General features: G+C 29.1%; 2 protein-coding genes across 3 annotated transcripts in view; both read right to left on the reverse strand.

Annotated features, from left to right (window-relative positions):
- On the reverse strand, positions 1–23,880 carry LOC145849719 (uncharacterized). 2 transcript variants are annotated; one of them, XM_082954752.1, is made up of 33 exons: positions 23,780–23,880; positions 23,402–23,472; positions 22,205–22,287; positions 21,502–21,613; positions 20,171–20,267; positions 18,715–18,931; positions 17,796–17,997; positions 17,297–17,428; positions 16,286–16,407; positions 15,824–15,895; positions 15,344–15,434; positions 14,732–14,839; positions 14,260–14,419; positions 13,615–13,696; positions 13,243–13,351; positions 12,894–13,018; positions 12,472–12,553; positions 11,613–11,720; positions 10,990–11,254; positions 10,320–10,726; positions 9,861–10,065; positions 9,476–9,620; positions 8,999–9,160; positions 8,602–8,716; positions 7,922–8,114; positions 7,398–7,613; positions 6,777–6,892; positions 5,770–5,926; positions 3,553–3,691; positions 2,598–2,733; positions 2,031–2,194; positions 1,416–1,601; positions 1–999 (listed from the first exon to the last, which is right to left on the reverse strand). In XM_082954752.1, exons 1-33 carry the CDS (start codon positions 23,844–23,846, stop codon positions 996–998), a joined length of 4,650 nt encoding a protein of 1,549 aa, XP_082810878.1. In that variant the 5' UTR covers positions 23,847–23,880; the 3' UTR covers positions 1–995. The 2 variants fall into 2 exon arrangements, with proteins under 2 accessions (XP_082810878.1, XP_082810877.1); XM_082954751.1 differs by having other exon boundaries at positions 5,770–5,938.
- The window catches only part of LOC145849721 (uncharacterized), a 9,227-nt gene continuing 6,347 nt past the window's right edge, over positions 23,879–26,758 (reverse strand). The window contains exons 10-11 of the mRNA XM_082954753.1: positions 26,413–26,608; positions 23,879–26,139 (exon numbers count right to left, since the gene is read on the reverse strand). Of these exons, the coding sequence (XP_082810879.1) occupies positions 25,873–26,139; positions 26,413–26,608 (463 nt within the window). The 3' untranslated portion in view covers positions 23,879–25,872. The remainder of the gene's footprint in view (positions 26,140–26,412; positions 26,609–26,758) is intronic.

Raw genomic sequence — 26,758 nt, forward strand, 5'->3', positions numbered from 1 at the left:
ATTATAAAGCAACGCGATATACATATACACACTGCATTCAACCGCTTATAAGGAAATATTTAATAATATATGAGAAAATACTTGAAGTTATCCGATGTATAGCTAGTTTAAATTTATTGAAATTTTATATGGACCAGTTAAGTATAAAGTACTTTTAAATTCAACTGTTTTAGTTTTTCTGTAAATTTTATAACTCTATAAAGAAAATGTTGATGAAAAACACTAATGAAATAAAATACTCAATGTGCAAAATACAAAGAACAACGATTTGTAATATATCAACTAAAAAATAATTGAATTATTCGTTTTTACTAACATAGAAGTTTTAAATGGAAAAAAGTAGGACTAAAATTCATTAGAAATAGCAGGAAAATAGTTAAAAAATCAAAGTAACTTTTATTAAATACAAAACTTTACTAATTTATTTCAAATAAAAACATATGTATGTAATTATATTTAATATCCTAGTTTTTTTCTTAAATTCTTATAAAGAATGAAAAAAATAAACAGAAAAGATCACTTAACAAAAACTTTTAATTAACAGCATTTTACAGGTTAAACAGTTTTAAATACACCATGTTAAGTTAAGAACTTTATAGATATAAAACATTATTAACAATTTTATAACTTTACAAAACATATATACTTTTAATAAACGACTATAAGTTGCAAATATATCAACAACAAAAAAGTCAGGTAATTAAACATTTTACACAAGATTAAATTAGTCATATCAGTTTAATTTATTTAATTGTACTAGCAACACCAAACAAAAACTAATGATGAAAAAATGTACCTGTTCAAAAAATGATAATATTTCAAATAGTACAAAAGTTCGGTAGTTTCAAAAAATCGAAAAATTGAAAAATATATTTGACAAGTTTTTTGTTGAAAATCAGCATAACTATTCACATTTAGCCCAAACAAAATAGCCAATTTCCATCGTATCCATACATAATTATGACTTTCCTAATCTGATCAAACTTGCTCAGGGCTTACCTACAAAATTTTTTATTTGTTTATTTTAGCATACCTAAGTCTCTTTTCATCAGCAACTCCTTCAATTTTCTTCCCAATTTATTATCTGTTCCACTTGGAATAAACACAAAAAAAAGATTATGATACATAAACCCTTTGAAGATAGATTGTAATTAGTATCAATAAGTAAAAGTTAATTACCTTGTCACGAAATCAATAAATACACCTAATTCAAAAAATTTTTAATTAGTAAGAAAACTACACAGCACTGACATAATTTATTAATTTAAAATTAACAGCAGAATTTTAAAATGTTTAAATTTCATATTTACCATTAAAACAGGACATTGCTGTATCAAGACAACTCTCAAAAACAAAAAACACAGTCCTAAAAACTGTTAGAAGTACGAAAAAGTCAGCAATTTCTCACAACTCACCTGCTCAATCGCTGCAAGTTGATCAGCTTCTCCAGCACCTTGCCGCCCGGCTGCCTGATGAGCTCCTGCACTCGCGGCTGGCACATGGCCTGCGTCAGGTCGGCCGACAGGTCGCTGAACAGCTTGGGGATGTGGGTGGAGTACTGGCCCTGCTGGTCCACCTGCTTCACGCACGCCAGTAGCAAGCTGTTGGATAGTAAAAATGTCGTTATAGAGATTTGTAACGTCGTTAGTTGTATTATGATGTAAATATGAGGTAGTGAAAAGTCGTCAGTTGTATCAACATAAAATTATATAGCGTTGAAACGCCGTTAGCTCAGTTTAGGTTGTGTGAAATTATAAAGTTTATTATCTGGTTAATCAATATATATGGTTTTCTACTACTTATCTATAGTAATATTTTATCTTTTAGCAGTCTTTTTATACACTGGGAAAAAGACGTTGTATTTCGACAAGTATGTTGAAGATTAATAATTTAGTTACAAAAAAGAATAAATTACGGTTTTATTAACGATCACAATAAAAGACCAAGCAGAGTCGTGAGTAACAACACAATATTTTTTATAGATAAACTTATTTGTTTACGGTTGATAATTTTTATTTATGAAAACAAACTCTAGTTTGAGTTCGGTTTGAGTGGAGAGGTCGGTGGCTAGCTGCTGGATCATAGCGAACAGCGTGTTCTGCCTCAGCGGGCACGGATTGGCGGTTATGACGTCACAGCCCACGCCCATCTGGCATGTCCTCATCACAACTTCCAAGTTTTCTGCATTCAGCGCCTGTATTAGGGGATTTTTTGTTAATTTTTTATTAGGTTTATTTTTTGAAGAAAAAACTCATTACATAATATGGGAGATTTTTTTCATAAACTAAGGTAAAGTATTTAATAGATTAATATTGTGGTGGAATATTAGGAGATTTAAAATTCTAGTTAAAACGAATATGTCTCTGTTAATATTTTATGCTGTTTTAGTGCTTGCGAACATGATATTATGAAGTATATTTTTATAAACAACTATTTAAATTATTTTTATTCAATCGTCTGCTTCGTAACAGACGTATTTGGATGGCAACAGCAACAAAAGTAACATTGAATAGATTACAAACTCTTGGTACAATTTAAGATACAAGATAACATAAAAAACTAATCATGATTCAAACAAAGTTGATAACTAAACTAACAATGCCCAACGCCTGATCTACATTTCCCCTCTTCAAAGCACTGTCGATCTTCGAGTCAATTGAGTTGTCCTGATTGGGTGGTTGGAGCATGTTGCCTTGCAGGTTGCCGAGATGGTCCTTCAATGCTTCGTTCACACTGTGTGTTATTATTAATTATCATCTTTATATATGTTGTGTTTATTAACAGCTTCAACTTCGTTAGCGTAGTAGCAGGGTGACCACTGGTTATTTATAAATTTCTTCCAGGTTTTCTGAATATCTTCCAGGTTTTTAAATTTACACGTTTTTTGGTCTATTTGTAGTTTAAAGTAAAAAACTGTTTATTAAAACAATATTGAAAACATACTGTAAAGCTACTTTAAATATAGTTTTTAATAAAAGAAACTTTTGATGATGACAAAACATTTTAATCTATTCAATAGATTTTTGTGTCGAGTTGAAACTTCACTACTTTACATGGTTTTTCCAAGTTTTTAACATGTTTTAAAAGCTATTCATAGTTTTTTAACTGAAGTCCTTAAGAATACTTTAAATTAAAAAATATATACAAAATATCAGCATCAAAACCTACAAACACCAAAAAAAGTATTAATTCCTTACTATTAAAAGTTTACATATTCAGAAAAAATCATCATACAAATTTGTGAAGAATGATAAGATTGAGACATTTATTGAGAACCTTTTCACAATTATACAGCAGTTAAAATAAAACTAAACACCACCGTAACACAATTACACCTAAATTTTCACCCACAAGTCCCTTGTAACCATGTTAACACCCGTCAGAAAATAAAAAATTACAACACACACACATGAAGTAAAAACTTAATCCAAAACTACCAATAAAACTGACCATTCTCGTTTTAAATGCAAGGGTTTCCAAAAGAACCTTAAACACAAATTTATTAACAACAAAACAAATGAAGTATGTTATATCATCATCAACAAAACAAACCATTCTTTTACGTAGTTTTTGAGTTCTTCATTGTTCTGGTGCAACGTAATAACATTATTATTTAGCTCATTCAAATTTTTGTTTACTTCTTCAAAAGGCTGCAACAAAATCTTCATCGTGTTTGCAGTTTGTTCGTTTACTAAAAATTTGATATCAATTAATTTTTTAATCTAAGCTATTATTTATATTAAAAATAGTTTTCTTCATATCTGGATATGAAACATATTTTTAAGTACACTGCTTGGCAAAGAACTTTTTTTACCAATGAAAACTTTATAAGGTAAGATGTAATAAAATTACTTAAAAAATTAAAACAAATTTTATTCTGAAAACACATTTGGAACTTTGAATCTAACAAGCAGTTTAAAGTTACGCCAACTAGATGAATCAAACCCTTTACTGAGCAACTGTTAGTACTTTATAAAAAAAAATGTACAAATGTAAAAATGTGTTATGAATAAAATAACTAATAATATCAATTTAATGTACTACGTCCATCATTAAACAATTGCAAATTATTCATGTGATAATTAGAGTTTAAAAACAATCAAGTCAACCAACCAGCTGTATTGTACCCTTTACTGAACAGTTGCGAATACTTCAAATAAATAAACTTTAAAATAATTAATCCTAACTCTAAAATATGTTAACACAATTAATTATGCCAACTAGTTGTATTTTATTCTTCACAGGTTCTTTAGTTCATATATCAGGGTTGCCACTCGTTTTTTCAAAAAATGTTCCAGGTTTTAAAACTACACATTTCGGGTCTAAAGTTTAAAGTTAAACTTAAGGTAAAAAACTGTGTTAAATAGAATAAAAACATTGAAAAGATACTGTAAAGCTACTTTAAATATGTTTTTTAATAAAAAAACTTGTTGATAATAACAAAAAAAAATTGTTTATATGACAGATTTTTTGTGTCAAATCGAAATTTTGAAACGAACATGTGAAAATTGTTAAATTTATAGTTTTTCCAGGTTTTTCAGTGATTTTTGTTCAAAATTCAAGGTTTTTCCAGGATTTTTTTTTCAAAATTTCCTAAATTCCAGATTTTTCCCAAATTCCCGGTTAAGTAGCAACCCTAATATATACATAACAGTTAAATTCTACCAACAAGTTGTAACATACTTAACAGTTGCGAATACTTCAAATAAATAAACTTAAAAGTAATTTATCATAACTCATAACATGATAGTAGAATTAATTCTATAAACTAGTCGTATTATATTCTTCACTGGGTCTTTACTTCCCATAAATATAATAAACAAATTACAAATTCTACCAAACAGTTAAGTTAAATAATGTTTTAAGGGCATAGGGGGTCCATCTTGATTTTTACAGGTTGATCTTATTTTATTGAGTTTTATCTGAGCTATCAGACATTTTTAACCGCTTGAAAAAATTCAAAGTATTTTTTGACATATGAGCGATCAAAGTCGGTGACCTCAATAGGTTCCCTATGGAAGGCGCAAACTAAAAATGCGAAAAAAGACCATTTCACTAAAAATCTATCTCCTCCTTCATTTCTTAAGCAATCTTATTCAAATTTTAACAGAAAGTGTATTATTAAGTTTTAAAAAGATTGAATGCAGGAATTTTTTAAATTTTTAAAAATAAAATTTTTATTAAAAAAAAACCACTTTTTTTTTATCTGAAATTTTTATTTTTCAATATTTTCAAAATTCCAACATTCAAAGTCTTCTAAATTACAAAAGGGACATTTCCTGAAAGTTTGAGGTCTCTAGCTCAAAAACTGAAGGAGGAGATAGGTTTTTAGTGATTTTTTAAATTTTCGAAAAAACTGACGTTAAAAAACTTGCGGTCCTATACGTTTGTATCGGAAACTTTTTATAAAAATTACAATATCTCAAAAGTTGAATAATATTTTTTAACTCTATAAAAACTGGATTGTAATTTGTACTACAAGCTTTCATTTAAGGTACAATGTTATTTTTAGTAAAAAAAAAATGTGGGACCCCCCTATGCCCTTAATTATTAGTTATAAATGTTAACTTCATACAAGAAATAAATTTAAAAAAAACAAATTCTACCAACCGGTCGTGTTGGTAGAATTCCCTCGCTGAACAGCTGACTATACTTTAATATTAATTAAAACATATATAAATTAATTAACAATAATCATCATTAAAACAATAATTATATTCTTCACTGGGTGTTTACTTCATATAAATATAATAATCAAATTCCACCAACCGGTTGTGTTGTAGCCCTCGCTGAACAGCTGCGAGTACCTGAGGTACATCTGGTCGACTGTGTGCTGCACGGGCTCCTGCACGCACTGGTGCATCATGCCCGGCAAGACCTTCTTCATGAACCCCAGAACCTCGTTGCCGAACAAGCTCGTCATCTTCTGCGTCATCTCCTAAAAAATTGATTTTAAGGGTTCAATTTTAAAGGTGTTTCCCCTAATGTTTGCTGAATCATCAATTAAAAATTTTTTTTTTAATATTTGTACCCTTAACCCTAACCAACCCTACCCATACATATTAAAAACTAATTTAAAACATCAATTTTTATATTTTTTCATGCTGACTCATCAAATATTGGGGGATTTCCGTTACATCAACAAAAGGACTCGAGAGAAGGAGGGGAAAAATGGGGTAAGGAGTTTTAGGTTTGACAGCGTTATGGTTCAGATAAGTATGACTAAAGATTGGGTGTCTTTGGGTATTTTAGATAAGCTTTTAGGTGCTTTGATTTCAATAAAATTATATTTTAGTTTATTCTCATCAAAACATTGTTTTAAAAAACCTCGGTGGAAAAATAGAGCTAAGAAAAATAGTGGAACAAATAATGTTTACTTTTAAAGGGTTGGATGTTAAGAGACTCTTAGTTTGAAATAATTAGAGTTGCAAAAAAAATACATGTAAGGAATGCAAATTAGATGTAAAAACAAAAAAATAAGAAGCAAAAGTTTTTTTTTTTTAAACTTCAAGTATCAAACATCAAAGTTTGACATCCAAAACAATCACCCAACAACTATGTTAAACTCGGGCTTGTTCTCACGGCATACCAGGCTTCTGCTCCGCTGATTTTCGCCGATGTTTTTGTTGGCAACAAATTTTAAGCATAGTATTTGCATCAAAAATTAAATTAGTGTTCACTTTAGAAGCGTTTAATGTTGAATACTTACAACTTGATATTTTCTGTCTTCTTTTCCTTGTTTAATACAAGTAAAACATTTAACACAAATATTAAACCTTGCTCTCCACATGGTTCTGAATGAAGCGCTGGATATTTTGGTCTCCGTGATCCAACTTTTGTCGAACCAAGCCCAACACCTTCTGCATCGATTGCTCCATTACCGAGTTGATCTCTGTGTTAAATGTTATATGATATAATGTGTGATAACTAACTTGGCTATATTGTGTTCAGTTTATTAGCGTTGTTCAAATGTTTTTCACTTCAAAATTATTCAAGTCACAAGTTTTTAATAACTTTAAGTAACTCCCTTAATTATCTTGTGCTTTGGTTGTTACTTTTAGTTAATTGCGTTTCACTGCAAAATTAGTCCTAATTTTATTGATTATCAAATTTTTTATAACAGTTTAAACATGAAGCTTGAAATTTTTGTTCCGAATATTCGAAACAAAGAAAACATTTAAAATCACAACCAAATGCAAATACATTGCGAAGATAAATGAAAACACCTTTAAACGCCAAAACATTTTGAGCTTTTAAAAGGTTAATCTTTTCATTTATTTTATTTTGATTTGAAGAAATAAAAAATATCAAAAAGAAATAAACGAGTGGTGAAAACTGGAAAAAATATAAAATCTTGTAAAAAACTTAAAAATAATAATTTTATGCAAGCAACGAACTCGGTATGCACTTCTGGTTGATCTCCTTCACCACCCCCTGCTCGATCACCTGCTTCACCTGGTACTCCGACACCCGAGGCATCTGATTGGCCGACATCGCGTGGCTCATCATCTGATTGGCCTGCTGCTGGCTCCGGTTGAACAGCTTGGTGTTTTCGTGGTGGCACGTCCTGGTCAGCTGGTCCATCTGCTTGAACATCTGCTGCGTTTGCGCGTCTGTTTATGAGGGTGTTGGTTGTTATGGAAACCGTATAGTGGGTTGTAACACTCATGGATCTCAAATTCAAACATTATAGAGTTTTTCAAAGTGAGTAAAAATCATCCCTAAAGGATAATCGCCAATACATTAGGGCTTTTAAAGAAATGGGTTTGGAAAACCCTGGTATATAGAGTATAACTTAGCAAACTTCAATTCTTAAAACAACTTTTCTAAAGTAATGGTTGGACTACATTAAGAAATAATCCAAAAACAAAAACATTAGTTTAATAAAAAGAAATTATCATATTCAACTCAATCCCCGAACCTTGCCTCTGCAGGTTCTTGCCGAGGTCGTCTATCCTGCGGCACATGTCCCGCTGCACCTGCCCCTGGATCCTCAGCTCGTTCAAGTCCTTCCTCACCTCCATCAACTCCTGCTGCATGTGCAGCATCGTCTCTTGGAACTGCCGCATCGTCTGCAGCATCGCCGCGTTGCTGCAATCGCTTGTGGACGGTTGCTGCGATGGTTGGCGCGTTTTTTGGTGATTTTTTTAGTTGACTTTGTTTTACTTTGAAAGTTTTTTTTTTATGTTTTAAAAAACGGATAAACTTTTGCGTTCGTGAGCTACAAGTTTATTATTTAATACCATTTCATTATTCTGTTTACTTTCAAATGTGAGAAAAAGTAACAAAAAGTAAAAAGTTGCTGCCATGTTCTGCGCGTTTACGTTGAATTTAAAGGACTTTGTTGAAAAATTTGTTTGTTTAAAAGTTTTATTTTTTGTTTTACGTGAACAGATAGCGTTTAAAACTAGTGAGTTTTAAGTTCAAAATTTTCAACTCTTTTACTTTATTATTATATTTCAACTCAACAACAAGATTAAATAACAAACAGTCTATTGGCAAAACATAATGTTTATAACACAGCCTTATTATAAGTACATTCATGAAATTCACCACGAAGAAAGTCATAGCAAAAATATTATACTTGTTCACAAAACGTACCTGGTTGTCATCGGCTTCAACTTGCACTTCTTCGTCAACGCCTTGTTGTGATTGGTGGAGGTTGCTGTCGTGCGATTGGCTCAAACGATCCGCGCTCGCAATGTGGCTCAGAGTACTGTTATGTTGTGATTAGAAATTGTGATGTTTTATGGAACATTATATGATGAATTCCACGGAGGTTTATCAAGCGTGTTCAAATCAAACAATTTAAACTTAAGGGTAAAATTAGTAATATGCTGTTTAGATCAAATATAATTGACTTGTCTGAACTTTTTTTGAAACACATAAAAGTATCGATCTTTTACCTTTTTATACGCTCTTTGATCGACAATTACCTTATCTATTATGTACTAACAATTACCTTATTATAACTTAATATCTATTACAACTCTCTCACCTGGATCTGAGCGCTGACGGAGCACTATTGACATCTTCCATGTAGTTGACATTTGCAGGGTTGTAGTTGGACCCCGCAGTGGCGTGTGTGGACGAAGTTGAGACGTTTCTTTCGCGGGTATTCACCACTTCTGAAACTTGAGGTGCGGTATGAGGTTTGGCTCTGAGCATAATTTAGTTGTTTCGTTTATATTAAAGTACAAAGGTTAAACCCATTATAAATTTAAAGCGTCATGTAATCTAAACGGTTTAAAAACTTTTAGCAGTTTCAGGGACATTTTTAACAATATATATAAGTTATTAACTAAGAACAAAATATACTACTTCAAAGTTTGAAACTGTTTCAAACAACTTTTCGTTAATATTACTTCTGGAATTTTTACTTTAGTGTAAATTATATAACAGATACACAAAAAAACAATTAAATAATACTAAAAAGCTCTATTTTATTCTCTTACAGCCCAGAAACAAAACAAACTTCGCAGCGGCTGAAACCATTTTGGACGTCAGGTCGGGAGCGTTTTCATATTTTATCCTCTCCTGTGATTGGTCGTTTGATCTCGTGCTCGACGCTGATTGGACCAAATTAGCTTGAGCGGTAGGCGCGTTGGAAGGCGCCGCGACTGAAAATTAATTGTAAAACTTCAAGTTTATAATCTTGAAAAATATTTAAAAAATCTTGTTTTAAAATTATGTTTATACATATCAAAATTTATTGGTTAATATAATTTTAACAAGTAAGTTGATAACCTTGATAATCAAAATAAAAATTATTTTTGTAAAAAAATATTTAAATTTTTAGTTGTTAATCTTAAGTTTTAGTCATTTGCGTACAAATATTTTGAAAACATAAGAATACTCACAATCGTTGAAAATATTTTCTTCAGCTTCCTCATTTTCATTTATGGGATTTTCCCTAAACTGATTGGGGTGGAGGTCGACCGCTTGTGACGTCATAATCTGTGCCGGCTGCGAAGTGACGAGGTCCACCTGATGAGAAAGTGATTGTTGCTGGTGGGAGGAAGGTATCAAGTCGGGGGAAACCCGGTGATTCGGCGCTTGAGGGTGCTGTTAAGAAGTGGAATTGTTTTAATTTTTTAATTATTTTTGTTTGTGTATACTTGTGTTTCAAAGTATTTAACAAAATCTCATTTGGGCAGAAAAACCAAATGAAAATAACAACTGTATAACTATTGGCTTATCTATATATAAATTTATTTGCATTTATTTTGTTTAAAATTTAATCTCTCTTGTAAAATAGTTGTGTTTAAAACGACATACATTTAAAAGCTTGTTTTCAAAAAACAATAACAAAAACTCACAACATTGGCCTCATTGTTATTATGCACGGCAGCGTCGTTCGAAGTCCCTGCCTGCTGACTTTCGTTCGCAGGACTGTTACCCGGAATTCCCCTTCTGCTGTTGAACCCGGCTATTTTCAGAATGTCGATCAACGACTTGTTCTGCTGCTTATTCGGCTCGTCCACCTTGATGTTCGTGTCGTAGATGTAAGTTTCAGGTTTTTCCTCGTCCGACTCGTCGTCAGGGCTGCTGCCGGGTTGGTTGCCAAGCACGCAGCTGCCGCTGTTGCCAGGCTGCTGGTCGTCGTGCTGCTGGTTGTCATGGTGCTGCTGGTTGTCATGGTGATTGTCGCTGGTGAACCAGTTGAGCGGCTGCTTGCCGAAAACTTTGCCGCCGTGAACGCTGCTGGTGGTGCTGCTCACTTCAGCTGAAAAAAAAACAAAAAATAAATTAAATTATATAAATTATATAGGGAAGCATTAAAGCAGATTTTGTCAATACTGTTTTTATACTTTTATCAATCATTTTCATCTTTTTGTGGGGGCTTTCTTTAAAAATATAAAGAAAGTTTACGATGCAGCTTAATTCGAGCTGAACTAAAGGTCAAATTTAATCACGTAAACCTATCACGTAAATATAATCACTTATAACCATCAACAAACTGTCCATCAAAAATAAAATTAAACTCACAGAAAGCCGACATTGGAGACTGCTTGAAACTCATCTTCTTGTCGACCAGCTGAGGTGTTTCCCCTCCCAAACTCACAGTTTCCATGGAAACCTTCTGCAGCTCGGCGGTGACATCGCCCACCAGTATGACGTCATCGTCGTCATGCTGGGGTGGGAAGAGCTGACGGGAGGTGTTGTTGCCAGGCAACTGTTCCTTGTTGCTGTTGTTGGCAAGAAAGCTGGGAGGTGTGACTTGCTGCAACTTGGCTTGGTAACTGAACTTGTTCTTGAATAAATATAAGTTTCATAAAAATATTAATTTTTATTTTAATAATATATTTATAATTATTAATTGTATTTAGAAAAAAATATTAATTTATTACAAAAAGTAAATGGTGGTTTATTCAACCAACAGTTGATTGCGTTTTCAATTTTATTTTAAAAAACTCTTATTTTGAACTGATCCATGTCATATTCATGATCATGTGTTTTATATATATATATATGCCTATCTTGATTGTTTTATAAATAACAATTTTCAGCACATGGATATATTTTTAACAATTTAGATTGTAAATCACAAAATGTGAGTAAATTATGCTTAGAATGTAAATTCAACAAGTATTTATTTTAAAAGTTGAAACCTCTTCGTTGCTAGGCATTTCAGGGGTTGTTGAATCGGAAACATCTGCTTGGTCCCCAGATGAACCCGCCATATTCTGAAGGTTGCCATGACAATTTTCCACAGGGTTCTGGTGATTGATTTGTTAAGTAATTTAATAATAACAGCTTAAAATTATCTAAGTACTTTTAACGAATGTTCATATGAATCCCGATGTAAAGTAATAATGATTAAAACATAACTAGAGATTTAGTGAAAGGTTATTAAAGGATTTTTTTAATCTGTAAAAATTAAACTACTTACGCAGTACAAAATTATGATACATATTGAACTTTATGCATAGAAAACATAAAATCTGATAACTTTATATTTTTCTATAAAATCCACATTTGTAGCTAATTGAGCAACAGATCATAGCCTTATATATCAGTGTTCATAGTAAATATGTGTGTTTATACTTATACTTTTTATTGTTTCAGATTTTACATTGTTAATTAAGTATGTAAACCTAAAGAGTTTTTCTTCATCATTAAATGTACCTGCATACATTATTAGAAAAAAAACTTAAGACTTTGATGAATAAACCTATACCCTCAACCTGACCAACAAATACTATTTTTAATCTTTAGATGCATAGCTTCCGTAGTAAACAATATAATAATATATAATATATATTTATTAAACAACTTTATACTCTTAATTTCCATTTAAACACCTAAACATAATTAAGCACCGAAAATAACCCTTGATTTTACTACTTGCAATGTTACACTACACTTATATTGTGTTTTCAAAATTAATTTTAACCCTTGTAAACGATTCGCAATTCCATTTTAAAACAAACAAACACAATTTCTTATATTTTGTGAATAAAAACTCACGTAAATTTCATCACTAGACATAGTTCCATCGTTTGAATTTTCTTCTTCTTCGGGAGCCGAATCCCTGTCAGGGTCGGAATACCTGAAAATGTGTTTAATATATTTCAATAATTTATACCTAGAAATTTATTTTATTTATTCTAATAATTGATACCTAAAAACTTACAGTTTATTTAGTATACTTATATACTTAGAATAACCCCTGTTGGTTTTTAGAACTAAAAAATTTCGTAATAAAACAAAACTTTAGTTAAATTTATTCGATTAAGAATCAGAAAAGAAAAAATATCAAATAACTAATATTAACAAATAACTAAATTTTATAACAATTCTCATTTGTATATACTTTAAATGTTTCTAAATTTGCTCTTAAGAACAATTTACAACCATTTTTTTTTATTCAATCTAGGTGATTTATATACCTTGAAAACTTCTGGTTGGGGGAAAATCCCAACCCAGGTTGCTGTGGAGACGAGGGACTCTGGGGCGAATCTTCGTGGTGGACTATGTGATGGTTGTCATGGTAACCTCCGTCGTAGTTGCTAACCTTTTTGTACAAATATTTCTTAAGTAGAAAGTATTTTTATAATTAGTGAAATAATTTGTTTGAAAAATTGGTTAGATGCTTTGATACTTTTTGCAGTTTAATTTAAATTTATAAATCTTACAAGTCGCATAAAAAAAACATTTTTTGTTTGTTATTTTGTAAATTTAAAGAACTTTGTTATAAAAATTATTTCATTTCATACTAATCAACAACTATTTATTCACAGTAACTTGGTGAGTCGGCGAACCATCCAATTCGTTGTAGTTAAAATTTCCAGAAATTTCGGGAAAGTTTGCAGGTTCTGTGTAAGCCGTCTTCATTTCCAATATTTGACTGAAAAACATTAAGTTTATTTAATAACAGTATTTATATAAAATTTTACTTATTAGTATACAAATGATGCAATAGATTTATTTACTTGTGTTATATAATCATCTCAGAAACTTCTTTTAGCTGCAATGCAAAAAATTACATTAAATGTGAAAAACAACTTCTTTACAATATTCGTATTAGCATTTTTTCATACTATTTTACGGTACATTGTAAAAATCCAATTACGGAACATAATTCAAATTAAGTTTTAATAACAAACAAACCCGGGCTGCAGCGCGTAAAATTTCAGCTGGTAATTTTTATCGGTGATTCCTTCCACGTACATTTCTTCATCGCTCGAATAATCTGGTGTTTGACGATTTACGTTATTTTCTGCTTCAACAAAAAATACAAAAACACACGGGTTAGTTTTTTGTTACATATGTATAAGTTAACACATGTAAATAAATATTTCAAAAAATATGCTTGTTGTACAGGCAATGTGTTTTAATTGATACCGTGAAACTGAAAGTCTTACATCTTAATATAAGTTTTTTTTTTATCATAAAGAAAATCATGAATCATATCATAAAAATAATAGAGAAACTTTAAACTAACTTATGATAAAGTAATACAACAGCTGAAAAAAATATATAGTTTCCCCATTCCAAAAACTGATATCATAATCAAACTAAAACTCAGTATTTAGATATTTTTCAACTATAACCTTTACATAAAGCGAAACACATTGATAGTAAATAATGTTTAAATAAAAAAATCACTTACAGACATATAACCAACTAAATTAATAACTTCAATTTACCTGACGAGTCCTTACATAAAGCTAAATACATGAATGGTAAGAAATTTTCAAGTAAAAAATTTACCTTACAAACATACAACCAACTAATTTAATAACTTCAATTTACCTGACGAGTCCTGACCACTGGACTGCACATTCTCGTTCTTCAACTTGGAGCTTATGAAGTCGAGGAACATGACTGGTTTCGTGAGCTTGTAGTAAGACATGTTTTGAAAGTACACAGTGTTCAAATCCAAGTTCACCAGCATTCGGAACACGTATATTATCTGTTTGAGTTGATTTTTTTTATTAATTAAATAATTTCAATAAAATTTACACCTCTAAGATTAATAAGGTCATTTAAAAGTTGCTATTTTTTACAAAACTTCACTAACTCTTAAATCAAAGCTTAGTCTTTAATAGCAAATTTAAAGGTAGTCATAACTTTGGTGATTAATTTAGACAAGTATTTTCATCATAAACGACAATAAAATCAAAAATAGTTAGTAAAATTTTCGTTTCATTGCCACTTATAAGCTCTTAGTTTCAACAATAAATAACAATAAACTATTTTTTTAAATATTTTAAAACATACTAACATTTCTAGTAACATCAGAAACAACTATGAAATCGAAATTGGGTGAAACAGCTAATTTGAGTTCAGGCAATTCATCGGGGTTTTCAACAGGTGCATCGAACTTTATTGTCTGTAAATACATGCACCAAATATTATAAGTAAATATTATGATAATATACACTAAGTTAGGTTGAGCGTTAAACTAAGTTAAAATAAAGTCTATTAGTCAATTCTTATATACTACTTTTTCTTAACTATTATTTGTTAAATATCGATTTAAGATATAATCTGACTATTTTAATTCTAAATTGATAATTAATTAAAAAAGAGTATACTAATTAATGAACCAAGCTTTTAATTTAGTTTTAAAATCAATTTTGTTTTTCTGAAGAAATAAAAAAATATAATTTTTTTTTTAAATTTAATATAAAATTAGTTAAAATAAATTATTAAAAAATATAATATATAATATTAATATATATTTTTAAATAAACATGTAACTTTCATTAGTTATGAAAACTAATACTTTATAAGCATAACTAAAATAACTTTAAATCCATAGTGAAAAATTAATTAAAACCTGTTAAGAAAAAACTCTACAATACTTGATAATAGTCTAACTAATTTAAAAAACCTGCAAGCATTTCCAGTCTTGGGTGGTTTCAAATATTCTAATTTCTCTGTTTTTATTGCTACCAACCAGCAAGTGGGTCCAGTAAGTGTCTCTGTTAAATAAAAATTCTCTGAATAAACAACAAATTAAGTTGCATTAGTATTTATTAATAACAACTATCAAAATTAACAAATTATGTAAGTTTGAAAAAACTATTTTGTTATAAAGAAGAGTTTTATGACACAAAGATAAATTATTATTGCATTATAAATAATTTGTATCTTTGTTTATTTGATTTTTAAAAATTGTTACTATAAATTGGAGTCTAGCTAAGTTTTAATACAGTAAAATAAGAAGAAATATTAATAAATACCCTAATCTAGTCCTTATTGTTTAGCATGTTAAGATTAAATTAGATAAATATTGAAAAATTACTACAAGTAAACTAGCAAGAGTTTTTATGTATTCAACAATATTTAGTAAATTAACAAACAAACATACTCATTGCCTGACAGGTCGTTGAAGAAGTGCAATTTTGAAATGGGCTGATCTGATACCGACAGATGCTGAAGTCTGTAGAATACAGAAAAAATTGAAAATATTTAAAGAAACTGCAATCGAAACATGTTCAGTGAAAACTTCAATAAAGTAAAAAGTGCTGCAGTTTAGATAAGCTGTTAAAAGTCTGAATTTAGAAAATTGCATAAGATATATTAAATAAACTAAAGTTTAAAAAAATAGCTAAATATGTAATATAAACAAAGGTAAGGTTTATAAATATTGCTAACTATTGGATTTTATAACATAGTATTAATAATTTAAATGTCCTTGCATAAAACATTCTAAAAAATTTGTAATGTCTTGGATTTTAACTTGTATTTTTCAATTTGATTAAAGAAAAACATTGAAATAAACTATATAAAAACATCGTTAACTAAAAACAGACAAAAAAATCAAACTAACACTGAGTTTTCTTCAGTGTTGTCTTCAAACTTGAGATCAATTTTGACGAACGAAACGGAACCTTCTGATTGGCTGACGCACAACATGGCTCCGTTCGGTGACAACTTGCAGTCCGTCACTTCCTGCATATTTATACAAAAAGTTTTATTTATGTACCATCAATGTTATAAAGTGTTGGCTCAGCTATATTACCATTGGTTTTTGAGCAATTTCTTACAGGTTTTCTGAATTTCTTTTAGATTTTTGAAAGTACACATTTTTAGTTACATTTTTAATAAAAAGTTAAGTTTTAAAATAAAAACTGTGTTAAGTAGTATAAAAACATTCAAAAGATACTATAAAGCTACTTTAAATGTGTTTTTTAATAAAAAAGTGACAATGATAAAAAAAATTATCCATGTGATAGACTTTTTGTGTCAATTCAAAATTTTACTACTTAATATGTAAATATTGTTATACACTCTAGGTTTTTCCAGATTTTTTAGCCTAAACTGTCGAATTCCAGGTTTTGTGGCAACTCCGTGTATACAGAACTTTCTAGGTGAAACGGCGTTAGCTTGAATTGACAATTGTTGAATAAATTATACTTAATAACCCTGTATAAATAAACTTTAGAATTATGTTACTGTTATTTATTAGTTTACTTATTTTATTATTGTAATACGTCACTTCCAATAACATAAACAAACAACATGTTATTATTTGATGTTTTAACATCTAATATATAGAAACAACATATATATTATTACAAAATTTATAAATTAAACTAATTTCATTACAAAGACTTAACGTTTTAAGTCTTTTATTAACAATAAATGGTGTTAATTCGATAAAAATAAATGCAACAATAAACAAAATAAATGTGTTAATATATTGGTTGAATCTGAAAACTTTTTAAATTAAAATGTAACTGTATTTGAAAAATAAACAACTACTTAAGTGTATTTCGAAGTCTGATTTAATTTTTAAATGTCCTGATCCAAAATAAAGGATTTATCTAACAAAACTAACATGATCGACGTTGTATGTGATGAGAACTTCCTTGCTATTATCTAAATTGCATCTTTCAATGGTTTTGTTTTCTTCATTTTCGCTCAACAAATCGTACTTCTTTATCATGTTGGCAACATTCCATATTTCCACCTTTGATTATAAATAAATTTAAAATATATTACCATCTTTAAGCGTGTTTGTATTAAACTTTTTTTTATTAGAAAGCTATGATGTATTAAATCTATTCATGCTATTTTTAAATTTTAGCAGATTACAACTATGTAAAAATAAAACGACATTAAACTTTTCATATTAACTAAAAAATATCAGCTAAGAATGGTACTAAAAATAATCAATAAAAATCAAAATTAGTATTTATAACGAACAGTATTTCCGTAGTAAAGTGTTACGAGGAAGTCTTTCAGGATACAATAAGAAATAGGTAAAACTAAATTATAAATAATCATAAAAATATAGCTAATAATGGCACTTTATAAACATAACAAAAGGTACGAACGGTGTTTCCGTAGTAAAGTGTTACAAGGAAGTCCTTCACTTCTTCCACACTGTTCTGAAGCATCTCCTTCAAACTTCCCTCGCTACCCGTCATAACTTCCATCCCCGCCGCCCAACACACTCGGTATACGGGTTGTTGTTCGGGGGATTCACCTTGGTCTGAGGCGGTTGAGGGTGATGGAATGTAGAAGAGAAGGTTTTTCCTGGTGAATGTTTTAAATGTTTAGTTTTTTTTTGTGGTATTGAGTTTAATCTTTACTTTGAGGCTTGGTAAGCTAAGATTTTGAAACAATAATAAAATGCAAAATCATATTTTGAGTGTACTAGAAGAAACTGCTTTACAATTTTTTATTTAAATTTGGTACTTCCAAAATTTAATTTGTAAGTTTCACGAATCTCAGCAGTTCTTAAAATATATTTTTTACTTATTTTTTAAACAAACTCCCCCTCACTGCGACACTGTCCTGAGTTATCGTGTGTTTTTATAACTTTTACAAAAGTCAAGTATTTCAACAAAATTGGTATTAAATTAACAAAAAACTGAAACTAAATTACATTAAACATCCAAAAAATTATGTCCTGAGGTTATTTAGAAAATCTAAAACAATCCTGAGTTTTTCATGAAAAAAAACTGTCTCGAGTCAGCCTGAGATTTTCAAAAACTTCAAAACATCCTTAGTTATCTTGAGAGTGTGGCATCAACAAAAAATTTTTTTAATTACATAAAACCTGATACAATATAGTCTACATAAACAAACACATATTATATAGTTTGTTTCATTTATTGTTATATAAAAATTTGTATAATTTTTTAATTATTGTTACACAAACATTTATTATTAAACAAACATTATTTTACTTAAAAACTTAACACACATGTTATTTATTGAACTTAATATTTTTTTCTAACAAAAACAAACTTCAATCGGTCGCTGTCGCCCTCACCACCCGATACTTCGAAGTAGTAAACGGAGAAATTCCCTTTTCTGTCCACCACCGCCAGCACGTCGCACTGGTCGCTAAGGAAGCTGACGTCGTTGGCGTTGTCATGGATACCGGGCACCCGCACAAGCTGCCGGTCGCTCATGTTGGACTTGAGGCACACTCTGACGCACGGCTTGCTGTACGAGGTGCTGTCTGCGTGAAAATTACTATTATCTGTGCGGGTAAGAGACAAAAGCAAAAAGGATTTTTGTTTTATTTATTGTTCTTTCAAAAACAGGTTGTTTTTTAGAAATTTTTATTGACAATTAAAAATAAAAGATTTTTTGTGTGGGAAGACAGTTTAAAAAAAGTTGCAAGGTTTACTGCGTGTTGAGAAACAATCGGCAAATCACTATTGAATTGAACTCCTCAACAAAATATATATTTACTTCAACAACATGTTTTTATATGCCAACCTTGCTGCTAACCATAATGTTAAAACAAAATTTTAGATATTTAAGGGCGTAGGGGGGTCCCACATTTTTTTTTTACTAAAAATAACATTGTATCTTAAATGAAAGCTTTTAGTACAAACTACAAGCCAGTTTTTATAGAATTAAAAAATCTTATTTAACTTTTGAGATATTGTAATTTAAAAAAAAAGTTTCCGATACAAACGTATGGACCGCAAATTTTTTAACGTTAGTTTTCTCGAAATTTTTAAAAATCACTAAAAGCCTATCTCCTCCTTCATTTTTTGAGCTAGAGACCTCAAACTTTCAGGAAACGTTCCTTTTGTAATTTAGAAGACTTTGAATGTTAAAATTTTGAAAATGTTAAAAATAATAATTTAGATAAAAAAAACAAAAAAATAAGTGGTTTTTTTTCAATAAAAATTTATTTTTCAAAATTAAAAAAATTTCTGCATTCAATCTCTTTAATATTTAATAATACACTTTCTGTGAAAATTTGAAGAAATTTGCTTAAAAAATTAAGGAGGAGATATATTTTTAGTAAAATGGTCTTTTTTCGCATTTTTAGTTTGTGCCTTCTATTAGGAACCTATTGAGGTCACCGACTTTGATTGCTCATATCTTAAATAATACTTTGAATTGTTTTAAGCGGTTAAAAATGTCTGATAGCTCAGATAAAACTCTATAAAATAAGATCTACTTGTAAAAATCAAGGTGGACCCCCCCCCCCTATGCCCTTAATGCTTGCAATGTTTTGTTTTGTAAGTCTACAGACAACAAACAAAACAGCTATTGGTGTTTAAATGACGTTTATATATAAAAAGTATATAATGGTGTTTTTTAAACAATTCTGCGTGAAAATAATATGTGTGGAAAACAATTAAAATTACTAAGTTTTGAGTTTATAAAGTTTGTTTATTTCTATATTTTTTTTATTTCTATCACTTATACTGATATTTAGTATTATAAAACAACAAACTTATGCCCCAAGCGAACAAGTTCTTCGTTTTTGCGATTACTTGTCCGGGGTGGTACTCTGCATCGTATTTGCAGCTCACTACGCTCTTTGTCATTATCTGCAAAAAAATACTTGCTGAATTAACTTTGAATTATTTATATTTCTGATTCAACTTGAAAGTTTTAATGTGCTCGCAGAAAATCGCATGTTGGATTGTAGAGTTTAAACAAGGTTTTTTTTTTCTGTGAAGCACTAAAACTTGATATGAAAACAAGCCGATGTTGATTTGCGTAGGTTTGAAGTTAGCACGGATGTGCTTTTCCAAAAATCAACATAATTTTGCAGATAGAAACTTATTTTACACTACGCTAGTTAATTTTCAATTAAAAAATCATTAGTTGTTACATTAAAATTAACTATAAATGAAACACATGTGTTTATTAAAGCATGTGTGAGAACCGTTGTTAAATATGTATTTAATTGTTTTACATTAAACACTTGGTAAATTACCGTTTATTGCTTAATAAATTTTACATGCAAATGCCTGATTCTTGATACAGGTAGCTTTTAACCATATTTAACGTAATTTTACACTTAACGATTCAACTTTTTAAAACCTCAATGCTCGTGCATTAACTGGCTTTTTTTAATTACTAAATCAACATTGAGTTAACAAAATTAACAAAACATATCTCTACATACAACAATCGTTTTAAATAAAAAAGTTTTTTTATTTAACAAAAAAATCTACAAATTTATAAAAATTCGTTATATTGCCTAAAGTACTTTCAAATTCTTCTTCAGTAGGCAGTTAGTTCTAATTTTCTACTAAAGAAGAATTTGAAAGTACTTTAGGCAAAATTATGAATACTTATAAATTTGTAGATTTTTTTGTTAAAAAATAAACTTTTTTATTTAAAACGATTTTGATAAAGACAACAAAAATCACGAAGAACAACACACAACCAAGGGAAGATTTGAGATACTTAAAACTATAATATTCTTACTGTACATACAACAACAATATATATTTACGTACCAACATTAAACACATGCTAATTTATTTTTCAATATTAAATAAATATTAAGTGAAACAAAAAAATAAAACCTGTCTTCACAAATAACAATGAATTGTTATGTCCGTCCAAAATAAATATTTTAAAGCTTAATTTATCTCATATATAAGATTAACATTGAATTAAACACGTTTTTATAAAAAACAATTAATTTCAATATCCAACCTTGCTGCTAGCCATGGTACTATACTGACATGTTTATTACTAAATACTAAATTAAAATCAAACTTATAAAAAAACATACTTTTACAAAAACAATTAATTTCAATATCCAACCTTGCTGCTAGCCATGGTGTCGTCTGGCAACTGACTTTTCGGAATCGTCTTCAGAACAATTTCTCTTTTGTCGAGCTTTATGCACTCGCTGTCCTCGTGCTTGCACAGGTCGCTGTGACGTCATAATAACATTTATTTCGTAATGATAACAATTATAAACTTTATTTTCACTGTTAAAATGTGAAACTGTATAGATCATGATAAAGACTAGTAAGAGTTAGAAAATTGATATTTTAATGTTTAATGTTTTTTTTAATTATTGTAAACGAGTTTACCTATTTTTTAAGTATTTGCAAAACTGTGACGCCATAAAAGTATTTATTTTGTGATGCTAATATACAGAATCTTTATTTATATCTAAATATGTAAAAGTAGTATAAAAAGTATTATGAAGACACAGTATTTATATTGAAAGTTTAGTCTTACAAGGTTTAGATTTTAGACGATTTGACCTTATAAAAAATACTTTATTTTATTATGTTAATAAAATAAAGCTTTTAAGTATGGATACAAAATTTATTGTGTGCAAATAACAACTAATTAATTTAGTCTTTAAAAAATCGAAGTTACTGCAAACTTTTGCTTAAATATTACATCTTAAAACATGCTACACTTAAAAACATTTAGTTTTGTAGCATGTCAAGCTTTTAATGAAAAACTTTGGAATAACTTATTAAAAATATATTAAAAAAATTAAACTAACATAACTTGACGGTCTTCATCGTCTTGAAGAACATCACTGAAACCGTTTGTGTGAAGGTCGTTCAAACGCAAGCTTCCATAAGCCTGTGGTTATTAAATAGTATAGAAAAAAGTGTTGTATTTTTTTATCGTTTAAATAGTATTTTGTTCTAATGTAATTTTTAAAAGTACAAGGCTAAATGTCAATTACGGTGAGTTTATAATTCCAAGCTCTTAATCAAAGACTCGTTTTGCTTGCAGCTATACTACATAAGTTTCAAAGTTTTAATATTGTAAAACAATCGTGGCATTTGAACTAGTGTTTGTTTGACTAAATACATTTAAAAAAAAATTTTTCATGTATTTTATATAATACATTATTCCAAGTATTTAATAAAAGCCTTGTTAAACAGTAAGCTTGAAGAATAACTTAACCAACTTCATCAACTTGGTCACAGAGGCGATCTTCCAAAAAGTTACTGAAATAATATCCAGGTGTCTGTTGTTGGAAGAAAACAAAACAAAGTATGTTAAATAAAATCTTTTGAACATATACCAAGTGAGTTGCTGGTAAATTAAAAGTTAAATATAACCAGAACAATTAATGAAAATGATAAATTTAAATGATAATATAAGTTAAATATTTAATTGAAATAAAGTGAGGCTTGTTTGTACCTGATAGATCGGAATTTATTTCTATACAATGTTCGCATGATATAGATAAATAATTATTTAAATACTTATATAATTTTAAAATACAAAAGACTGTCGAACTTGTATAACTGATGCTTGCACCTAATAAGTTTCTTTTTTAATTAAGTAATTTGCTATTACAAGATTAAGTAAAATGTGCAAAAATATATAAAACCTAATTACTATTTAATAATTTAAAACAGTCATTACTCAAAAGCTTTAAAGTTTTATTTAGTAATATAAGTTGGTTTATTTATAAAAATTATTTATTTTTTATTGTTTCATATCCTATGAAATAGGGTAGTTCATCAGACGACAGTGAATTAGACAGATAAAAAATTACTATATGCATGAATGTACACATTAAAACGTTTTAATATAAAATTAAAACTCTTTGTAACTAACTAATGCCCAATCAAGTTGTTAAAAGAATATCTTATTTACACTTACGGACTTGCAGAAACATGGTCAAAATAAAATATTCAAGTGATTTTTGTGACAAAATTTAAACGTAGTTTTAACTAACAGGCTCACTGGGTTGAAGACTTTCTAATTCGTTGTCAATCAATCCATTTCGTTGACTTGAAGTAGATTCTTCTGTTTTTTTAATACTTTTCAGATAATATTTAACTTGTACAAAACAAATAAGTTGTTTTGTTCAAGTGCACAAAAACTGATAGTCATAAAATTTATAAATTCAGTAGATATAATGCTAAATCTAAGTAATAGAATTGATCAAAAGTTTTTTTTTCTTAAATTCTCAAACTTTTACAGACGGTTATGTTGGTTATTGACTTTTTTTAAATGTTGTTACCTACTGTACCTTGGAATTCAAATATATTTATACAAAACTACTTGTTCTAATATTTAGTAATTTTATATACTTATATAACAATTAAATTACCACTGTCCTGCTTGGTGGGAATTTTCAGCAACTTCTTCAAAACGTTAGTTTGATGGTCGTTAGACATTTTTATTTTGCTAATTTATATATAGATAAAAACTGAAAAACAAAACTGGATAAAAACAACACACTTTATTAGAAATTAATTGGATAAATGCAAGTTATGTAATTAATTTAAACACTTTTTTTTAAACACTATTAATACGAAATTCAATATTTACTCAGTGGTTAAACAGGACGGTATTTTAAAGTAAATCAAGTTTTTAAAATAATGAATAAACTATGCGTTAGAAAATATTTTATAAAACTGATACTTCATTTAGTTTGCTGTGAACAATAAAAAAAACTGTAAACGTCAAGAAATTCAATTAGACAAACACGTATCTGATTCCAGCCTTATTGGCAGTTAAAATTAAAAAAAAAAGTTTAATTGTATACACAAAATAAGTTCAAACCATGCTAAATAGGTAAAAATAAAAATATTATTAATGAATTTGTGTTTATATTGATAGTACCATTCGAAATCAAAAACTCACAATAATTAAGTATAACAACATTTTTAAAGTAATTCAAACTTTACAGATGAAGAAATTTTTTTTTGATCAAAATAACTTTGAAAAATCATACTAAAGGTATAAAAAATAATTTAATATTTCAAAAAAGTGCATTAATACTAGTTTTATTGTTAAATTAACATAATAATGCAGTTACTCAAATTGAGGTTTAACAAGTGCATTTTAAACTAGTTGTACACGTAAGAAAAATGGTTTTGTTAAGAAAACTTTAAAAACCAACATGGTCATACTTTACTTGAAGAAAATTTAAAATTATACTTTTTGGGAACTTTTCTATACTCAATGTATTTAAGAAATAATGTTAAAAGCAAAGATATTTTAAGAGAATGTTAGTAAAAACTAAGTTAGTATTCTGATAAAATCCCTGTTAGTTTTTATTTAATAAATACTACTGAGATAGTTTTATCTTTATTCAGTGGCAATTGATCAGCCATAAAGCAGTGTGGAGTTGGAAACAAAAACTGTTTATAAAAAACTTTACTTTTTATGGTATAGAAAAGAAACATAACCTATTAGTCTGCAAGCTTTGAAGAAATTATACTATCCAGTAGTAATCTTAGTTTAAGATAATGTTCTAAAAATTTTGGAGTATTCATAAAGAAAAAGTTAAAAGTGTTATTACCTGAATGTGCAAATCAAAATATTTTTGTTAACCATTGCATCATTTATTGTATTTATTTATCACTTATTTAAGTTTGTGCACAACTGGTAAGAAGATTTTCATGTTTAAATAAACCGTAACTTTTAATACATACTTTCTAGTAGTTACTGATGGGTACTCGGATAGAAAAAACTGAAATCTGTTTACAAAAGAAAATAAAAAGTGACAATAATCGAAAGCACCTGATTATGTAGCAGTGGGTCATAAATTTTGGAAAAATACAGTTTCTCAACACCTTTACAGTTTGTATGTTATCTTGTACGAGCATATATGAACAATTATTTTGAAATGTGAAAACATAATGAAGGTTGTTGATAAACCATTAGGTGTGTGAAATCTTGTTGAGATAAAAAGAATGCTATACAAAAGGAGGTGTTACGCTTTTAACTGAATGTTATGGATTATTGTTATTAGAATGTTTTTAGAAAAGTTCATTTAATGGAAACTAAAAAATGTGATGTAATTAAAAAGACACATGATTAAAGTTCAACAGAGAATAAGGTATAATGCTATATATGAAACTCAAACATCTAAGGCATACAAACCAATCCAAGCATAATTCATATGAAATACATTTGAAAGGTAAAAAATGTTTATGTTTAAACCAATTAAGTAATAAATACAGCATAACATAAGACATGCATATCTTAACAATTCCATAACATGTGTATATAAGGCATGTATACCTCTTTACAATTTACATAAATTTAAAAGTCAATTCATGCATAAAGTTTTCAAGGTAAGTTATAGCGTATGTCATTTTAAAACGGGAATATAAAAAAAATAACTTCATAACTCTTATTCACTATGAGTGTCACTTAACAACAGTTTTCAGATTGTCCCCATGGCAACAGTTTTCAAGGGACAATCCTGTACAGAACGTCCCTGACCTCAACCCCAACCGTCGCTATGTCAACCAATCGTTCTTCCAGTTCCTGCAGGGCCATCTTGCACGGCCACCTCAGGCTCAAGTCCTTGGTGGACCGGACCACCCTCTTCAGAACGTCGCACATTTTCAGGCACGGTACTTGCAGGGTTGAAATGGCCATTTTGTTCTGCAGCTTTCTCTTCACGCACTCACATATGAGGACTATCTGGTGCGCCGACAAGATCACTTGTTTCACCTAAAAGTTGTTGTTATATTTCAATGCTTTTCAATACTACTTGTTCTGTATTGGTACTTATAAAATTGCAGGATAAAAAACAGTCGATGACTGTTTTATATAAGTACTTGTTTTTATATTTTTTATGTACATATCAATTTTACATGAATCCCCACGTAAAAGGTTAAAAAATAGATTTTAAGTATATACTCTAAAAGGGTCTGATATATTTACTACCTTGCCGTATATTTAAAAAGTATAATATATACTCTCTGTACAAAAACAAAAATTCACCAGTCCAATGACGTCTTTCTGAGCCAGCCCGCAGTCCACAAGATCAAAAACGTTCCTTATGGAAGTCGACAACCCGGTCATCAACCCCTCGATATCAATTTCCATCTTCACGATCCTTGTTGCAGACTCCTCGTTCAACTCGAATCTTTCTACACTCCTCTCAGATGAAGACACAAGCTCTTTCAGTTTCGACTCCCTGTAAAAATTTAGCATTTTTCTTGAAACTGTATTAAATAGTGTGCTTATATATATATACACAATTTTAAAGCTTCTGAACGAAAATAAGTTATTGTCTGAATAACAAATAGGTATTTACGTAAAAAAAAGTTATGTTAATAAAACAAAT

This window comes from Thalia democratica, chromosome 2, assembly GCF_965202585.1.
Source record: "Thalia democratica chromosome 2, ktThaDemo2.hap1.1, whole genome shotgun sequence".
NCBI classification, from domain to species: domain Eukaryota; kingdom Metazoa; phylum Chordata; class Thaliacea; order Salpida; family Salpidae; genus Thalia; species Thalia democratica.